Here is a 7712-nt window from a genome sequence, read left to right on the forward strand (position 1 = left end):
GTATTATTGCCTATATTTGATCAATCATAAAGATTCCTCTCTTTTGTGCTTGCTTAATTAAGTTGTTGACCATGTTATTTAAAATATGCACTTGTTCTTTTCCTATCCTTTAGTAGTACTAGACGGCTGCCCCGTGCGTTGCACGGGTTCGGCGGAACGTGATTTGTATATCAATCATGGTTGTTATGTGCCGAGGTAATTAGTCATAAGCATATGCAAATTCCTTAGGGGGTATCATTTATATACCAATCATGGATGCTATTAGCCGAAAAAGTTAGTCATGAACATGCGAAAATTAACAAAGGGGGACATCATTTACATCGCAATTGAAATAGTATCATGTCGCAATTAAAACAAAGTAAATGAAGTACAGATTCATATCAGAAAACAACAAAAACAAATTAAAGGTCAATTGGATCACAAAAACTGGAACCAGCACGGGCACTCTTCTTGTCGTGGACAATTTGCTCGGGCATTAGTTTACTATATTTGGCTTGTTGAATAGAAAAATATGACTCCCAAACAATAGTTTCTTGTGAACAATGTTGTTTCCATTGAACACACGTTGGAGGTATCGGACAACCATCCTTCAACCTGACATAGACATAATGACCGGGAATAGCTCCAACACAAATAACCAGCGAATAAGGGTCGGATGATGGAACACCGCGCAATGGAAAAAATGTCTCGGATGCTCCTTGTTTCGTCAACTTAACGACTGCTTTGCCCAAAATAGAAGCTACAATGTGTCCCATATCCGGGAAGGTTAACCATTTGTTTATCAATGCAACACCGCATCTCTTGGACTTTCTCTTTGATGGCAAGAGTGCATCTGTGATATAAGTCAAACGCTTCTCACACCCATCGAAATTAAGTACATAACCGTATGCAAAAAGACATCGAAATTCCATATCCAAAGAACATCAAAATAAAGTACATACCCATGCGAAAAAGACATCAAAATGACTAAAATAAAATACATCACCATAACGCCAAATATATTTCAATCATGGATGATGTTAATCACAAAATAAATGTCCAAAAATAACACATGGAAAACAAAATGATAGAGATAGGAATCATAAGTTATAAGTTATAACATGTCAATCTTCCTTATAACATGCAAGGACACCACAAAAGAAACTCTTTCCTTAGATTTTACAAATTTTTCTTCAAACTCTTAAGTTACTAACTTCATAGGAATCATCTTGAAATCCATCTAGCAACTCCCAAAAATACTATCTACTACAAATCTCTCACATTAAAGCAAGCTAGAAACTATGATTTTGAGAACCTGCACAAAGAAAGAAATCAATTTAAGCTTGTTGTATCACCACATAGGAAGAACATGTCGTGTGACCAAAATTAAAGCCAAACCACTAAACTATGTGCTAACAAAGTAATGTAGTACGCAATCTAATGTGTATTTAGACTATTAGATGACAAAATTTATATTCCTCTCAAATCTCAATATTAGTTAAGCACAACAATGACTACATTTGGCAAACTAATTTCTCTTGGGATGGAGTGGATTATAGATTAATGGAAAACCATATATGAAATTGCAAACAATATATATATAAGAAATAAAAGGCTTACACTATGAACATTTATTTCAATTAGATAGGTTTGCATAATAAAAGCCTTATATATATACAGATCCAAAAAGCTAACAAACATTCCTATAATAACTAAAAAATTGAATACATATAAGTATATAACAAACCAAAAATGTAAAAGAGTAAAAGACCAACAAACCTTGTTTGTCAAGGGTCTTTTAGGAGGCTTGTAACTTTTCTGGGAAAGCAAGAAAAGTATGGCAACCAAATAGTTGCACACTATTGGTTAACACATTTTTGTGAGCATGCTTTCATGATACAATTGCATTTATCCCATCTGCACTGCACATGTATTAGTTATGCAAAAATTGTCACATATGGCTTCAACATGCTGTCAAATGCACAGCTAAAAATAGAATGAGTGAAATTCTGGTAATGATATGTAAGCACTTTTATATAAATCCTAATTCATTATTCCTTAGTCACTAAAATGTAGACAAAACCACACAAATGAATAATCTCAATACTTTTATGATGCACATGACAACAATGAAATCTTAAAAAATTAGGAAATTTCCTTCACAACAATTATAGTCAGACCCACCATTTATAAATCAGAGACGAAAATTTATGAATTATAATTATTAATAGTATATGACTTAAGGTGAAAATTCTAAAAGTGAATAATGGTTAGTCAAAAGAGTAGTACTCTAGCTATTGAGTTCAATATTTTTGAACAGAAAGAGGTACCTTTGATGTCAGATTCTATTGCAGAGTCGTCATTATCCCTTCGTTTTGTGCTCTGCGTTGCGGTAAAATAAAAATGGTAAGTAATTTTCATGGAGATCTTAGTATACACCGGCTGAACTTATCTGCCAACTCTCATAACTTAGCTCAATTTCATGGAGATTTCAAAAATGCAATTTCATAAGCTAAAGTATTGCCACAAATCATGAGTACAATAAAATTAAAATCAACATCTATAATTTTCAATAAAGTGTTGAAGGTATGCCTCACATAAACCATAAATTCCTTAGAGGCATGCACCTCACTACAGGAAACTGATTCAAAATATGGATAAACAAAAGAGTGCGGAAATACCAACAAAGTGACACTTACCATGCCAAAAGAATCACATATAAAATAAAATCAGTTATGTGTGCACAAAAGAATCGGTTACAACAATTTTGATTTTTGAAATAAGAAAATTATAATTAATTAAAGAAAATTCAAATTTCAAAAACTAACCTCTTTGTTTCATTTACTTTGAATTGTGTTGTTGAAAACCTTGGTTTCCACTATTGATGTTTGTTTGATAACATATATCAGCTAGAAAGACAAAACTACTAATCTAAATTAAATTAGCTCTAACCGATTTCTGTCATCAAACATTATTGGTTTGGTTTGCTGACAGTATATTTGATTTTTTGTTACTAACTCATTTGATTAATGTACCATCATGACAGGTTTGACAGAAATGTTATCTCTTTTGCAAGCGCTAAAATTCAAACCTTTTTTGCTATAAAACAGAAAAACTTATGAGCCAGTCTAGTAAATTTGTTATCTCAATGATACATCTAGTATTGGACTGTTTCTACAAATGTGTTTCTTTAACTTAGTTACATACTTAAAGCATATCTAATGTAGTGATGTGACATGAGCTCAATTAAATGTGTTTTGGGGGGCATTTAGGAATGCATTAAATAAAGGATTAGTAGGTAATCAAATTAAGGTTAGAATGGATATGAAATCCTTACCTACATCGGAGGCTGCCGCTGTTGTTGTGTGTGCTCCCTGTTCACTCATTCACGTCGCAAGGTATGCCAAAAGAAAGCGAGAAAGAAGAGCAATCTAAAAATGTATAAAAAAAACAAAACCGCCTTATATTTAGCAAATTAGCAAAGTAAAATGGTTAGCAAATAATTTACAAAATCAAAACCGCAAAAATTGGTCTACTTCTTAAAACCAAGCCTATTGCAAAAGATTCAAAAAAGCAAATGATGATAGGAAAAAAATGATCAACTTTGGGAAAATAAGTCTGCATCCTCTTGAATACATCACAAGAAACAGGTTAGAGCAATATAATAGTACCTCATCCTCAGTTTCTACCTGAATTCAAAAGATTCATCACATTAATACTCTTGAATACATCACAAGCCAGTGAAGATGTCAGTGTCACTTAACATGTCCATGTTTTCCAGTTTTGGAAGTTGAAACTTCAACTACCTGTGTCCAACACAAACAAACAAACACCACAAAACATAAATCGTTAAAAATCAAAACTATTCAATTTTATCATTAGAATGCTTTCTGCAAAAATTAAAATAAATAAAAAACGAAAAACAGTTTGAAAGAGAGATGAGTTTATTGACATCCACGGAACTCCGGTACCAAGTCCTATAGCCATATCTGCTGCCCACTTTGAGTTTATTGACATCCAAACAAGTCATGCATACCTCTTGATAGTTTCCAATCCGTGTAACGGTTGGATCTGCAGAAACTAAAGCCGGTTCGGAGAGTTTTATTGCTCTGTGTAAATCCTTCAGATGACCCCATTACGGTTGCCTAAGCAATCCTGCACACAGAAGAAACAAAATTAAGAACCCTAATTAGGTCTGTAAAATACAAGTGAGTTCTTATTGGTTATGCCAAGTTTTGGAATCCTTTGTGTTTTACCATATTCATCAAGAGGTGCATCATAGTCATAGCTTGAAGCAATGAAAGGACCACCGACAGTTCTCCCAAAATTTGTTCCACCATGATATTGAAATAAACAAAATGAATGGCCAAGTTCAATATTTAAATACGGTGAACCCTACAAAGTTACACATTAAATTCAATAAATAATGAAGTTACCATGTAGTAATTGATAAATGATCCCCCTTTTGCATAAATCTTGCAATTGAAAATGCCAAGTCTTCAGCAGGTCGGTGAGGTACCGGACCTCCAAACTCGGTAAACCTGCAAGCATAGAAGAGGAACGGAGGCATTGTATAGTCAAGCTTATATTATATCTAGCTTACATTTATCATATTCTTATGGAAACCTAAGAAATCAGAAACAAAGCATCAATACCAGCCAGTCCAAGCTTCTGTCCACATCTTTGGTTTGTAAGCCGTATTTGGAGAGAAATAATCACAATAGAAGCCATTGCAAGTGTTATCTGTACAACGTTTTACGTCGAAATTAGACGCTGAAATCCTAGGAAGCATAATAGACTGAATCCAGAATATAAATATTTTCTTAAAATGATAAAGTAAAAACTGATGACTTGTATGAATGTTCCTAAAATATCCTTTTGATGACTTCTCCATCGCAGTTCCACTGCAAGATGCCACATTAGAGGCAGGTTCTGTCATCCTGCATTTAAAAGACAAGAAAGTTGAGAATTTTCTACCAAAACAATATGATAGCAGATAATGATTAACAGCTAGCTACTCAGTTATCATTCCTTTGTTTGGAAAATTCATTTATGTATGTTAACACTAATTAAGCACTCCTCTAAAATCACACAATCATTTCATAATAGATGCAAGGTTAAGAACATAGAGCATAATAAGGAAAAACTTTGTAAATCAAGAACCATACATCTGAAATAAATTATGCAAACTATCTCTCGATATTGTCCACAGACAATTAAAAATCTCATTATCTAATATGCATTTCATACTAAGAAGTTCCTGAATATTTCCATACAAGTTTTTCCTAATTAAAAATTCCTCTAAAATCACTGTCATTGCATAATAGATACAATACCTTTGATGTTGTTGTGGCATGATCAGTTTGCAATAACAACTTATACCTGGATTTGAGTCTACAAAAAATGAATATAAGCTCTGAAATTCACTATTAATTACACATACGATGAAACAAAAGCTGCAAAAAAAAAATTAAAAAAAAAACTTTGAAGAGAAAAACGAACCTTCTTCTGCTTGCCACCACCAGATTTGGCTGGCTTGGAGGAAGGTGGAGGTCTGAAGGAGCCTTATTCTTCCATGGAGCCTGCAAAAATACAACACAGAGTACCAATTACAGAGATGAAAATTGACAAATTGAGAAAGATGAAATGTAGAAGATGAATTTGGAGATACATCACCATCCACCATAACCACCACACATCACCACCACCTCCAATCTTCAACCAAAAAAAAAAGCAACGAAAAAAAATAAAAATAAAAATAGTATAGAAACTAAGATCAAACCAGATGAACGAAGGAGCAAGAAGCATCACCGTCGCCAAACACCGTCGCCAAACACCGCCACGAAACGCCACCGGAACTCTCTATCACGGCCGGAACTCTCTCTTCCTCACCGGAACTTCCCTCCCCAGAAAATCTTCTCACACTCGGCCACTCCCTCCCTCTGACGAGTGATTGATTTGTAGGTGGTGGGGGGGGTTGTGGTGGATGTTACGGTGATGGATGAGATGAGGCAGAGAGGAGGGAGAGAAGAGCGTACGAGAGAGAGAGGGAGAGAAGAGAGAGAAAAAAACATTACAAATAAAAAAAATTTGGGAAAAGAGAAATACATATGTCATTGGACCCAATGCATGTGTTACATATTGCTTCTAATAAGCAAAGATTTAGGGCTTCCAAGACAGCCTTGTAACCTAGGTGTGTCAAAATCTTATTGGATGATAGAGAAATATGGCAAAGCACAATTGGGTGAAAATTAGGGCTTCAGATTTCCATTGATTTAGGGTTTACAAATCTGCCTTGCCTTTAGTATAATAAGATTAGGAATCATTTGTATGTAAGACATTAGTTTTCAATAAATATTTAAGTTGGGCCTAAAGTGCTTTGATAATGCACACTTTTAAAAATGAGAACAATAACAAATCTGAATTAGGGGCTTCGGCTAAAATGAAAGAGTGAGACAAGTGGTGCATGGTGCACCACTTGTCAATATCTCGATAACCAAAACAAATTTTATAAAATTTACCGTTGGATTAAAACTTTATATCATATAGATCATTCATATAAATTTTTAGAAAAATTGAACATCATTTGATATGTTATTGAGACTCGTCAAGATTAACGGTTTATGAATTTTTACTTAATACCGTTAATTTTGGTCGGTCTCAATAACACATCAAATGATGTTTAATTTTTCTAAAAATTTATATGAATGATCTATATGATATAAAGTTTCAATCCAATGATGAATTTTATAAAATTTATTTTCGTTATCGAGATATTGACAAGTGGTGCACCGTGCACCACTTGTCTCACTCTTTCATGTTAGAAGTGGCCCTGAATTAGGTAACCAAGATATTTATTCACTTTGCTCTCTTCTTAAGTGTGGTTTTACTCTTTGTGATTTATTATTGGATTAAAAAATAGAGATGATTGTTGGGGTTGATTGCAATGTAAGTCTCACATTGCTAATGAAAGAAGGAAAAAAAAAAGGTCAAAGAAATTATATTGAAGAAGTCCCACATCGCTTAGAATGATGAAGCAATGGGGAAATCAAGGCTATATAATGGACTTAAGTTTTTTGTTTATAATTGCACCAGTCAGTAGCACTTTAAGCTTATATCTGACTTTTTTTTTTATTTTTCTCTTGTACTCTTGTATTAAAGGGTTGAGAGATGTAGTTAGGTATTTGCTTTGGAGAGTGCGGGTGTATTGGGGGCCAAGGGAAGGTTGAGGGTAGTCTATGTGTTGTAACAATTTTCACATAGTGTTTATTCTCTAGTTGTCGTTTTTTACAACGACCGTGGTTTTTTCGTTCATTTATTTTCTCTATGCTGATTTTTCCATATAATGGTAGGAGAATTTTTTTATTGAAAAGGATCCAAATCCTTAACATTAATGCTTCAATTTGTCATTATCAATTAGTCTTACATTTTTTTTTTCCGAACATAATAGTTTTATATTTTATATTGACAACTAATAATAGAATACAATTATAAAAGTGGAGTTATGTGTCAAAATAGTGTATTTTTATTTTTATTGAATGTTAGTGTAATTCACCACATATATTATTAAAAAAAAAAAGCTAACCAAGTCGGTGAATATGAGACAATCAATTGGAAATGGATTTAGTTAGGAGTTTGTGTTCCATATTTTTTATTGTCAAGTAGTATAATTTTTTTTTTTAATGTGAATAAGTGAAAGTATTAAAATTCGAACTTCAATCCATATATATATT

The 7712-nt window shown here is 33.3% G+C and overlaps 2 protein-coding genes across 9 annotated transcripts; both read right to left on the reverse strand.

The window, feature by feature from the left end:
* Nucleotides 1–401: 401 nt before the first annotated feature.
* On the reverse strand, nucleotides 402–911 carry LOC123890033. The gene has a single exon (XM_045939574.1). The coding sequence runs from the start codon at nucleotides 909–911 to the stop codon at nucleotides 402–404; it is 510 nt and encodes a 169-aa protein (XP_045795530.1).
* A 52-nt stretch (nucleotides 912–963) lies between these two features.
* LOC123921820 lies at nucleotides 964–6253 on the reverse strand. Of its 8 annotated transcripts, none has more exons than XM_045974505.1 (9): nucleotides 5762–6240; nucleotides 5482–5561; nucleotides 5316–5373; nucleotides 4635–4919; nucleotides 4416–4520; nucleotides 3317–4134; nucleotides 2310–2361; nucleotides 1759–1896; nucleotides 964–1294 (listed from the first exon to the last, which is right to left on the reverse strand). In XM_045974505.1, exons 1-6 carry the CDS (start codon nucleotides 5785–5787, stop codon nucleotides 4125–4127), a joined length of 564 nt encoding a protein of 187 aa, XP_045830461.1. In that variant the 5' UTR covers nucleotides 5788–6240; the 3' UTR covers nucleotides 964–1294; nucleotides 1759–1896; nucleotides 2310–2361; nucleotides 3317–4124. The 8 variants fall into 8 exon arrangements, 6 of the variants coding, with proteins under 6 accessions (XP_045830461.1, XP_045830477.1, XP_045830471.1 ...); XM_045974521.1 differs by having other exon boundaries at nucleotides 1759–1901; XM_045974515.1 differs by having other exon boundaries at nucleotides 2310–3785; nucleotides 4016–4134; nucleotides 5762–6236.
* Nucleotides 6254–7712: the final 1459 nt, after the last annotated feature.

The sequence above is a fragment of the Trifolium pratense genome, linkage group LG1 (genome assembly GCF_020283565.1).
Source record: "Trifolium pratense cultivar HEN17-A07 linkage group LG1, ARS_RC_1.1, whole genome shotgun sequence".
Classification (NCBI taxonomy): Eukaryota; Viridiplantae; Streptophyta; class Magnoliopsida; order Fabales; family Fabaceae; genus Trifolium; species Trifolium pratense.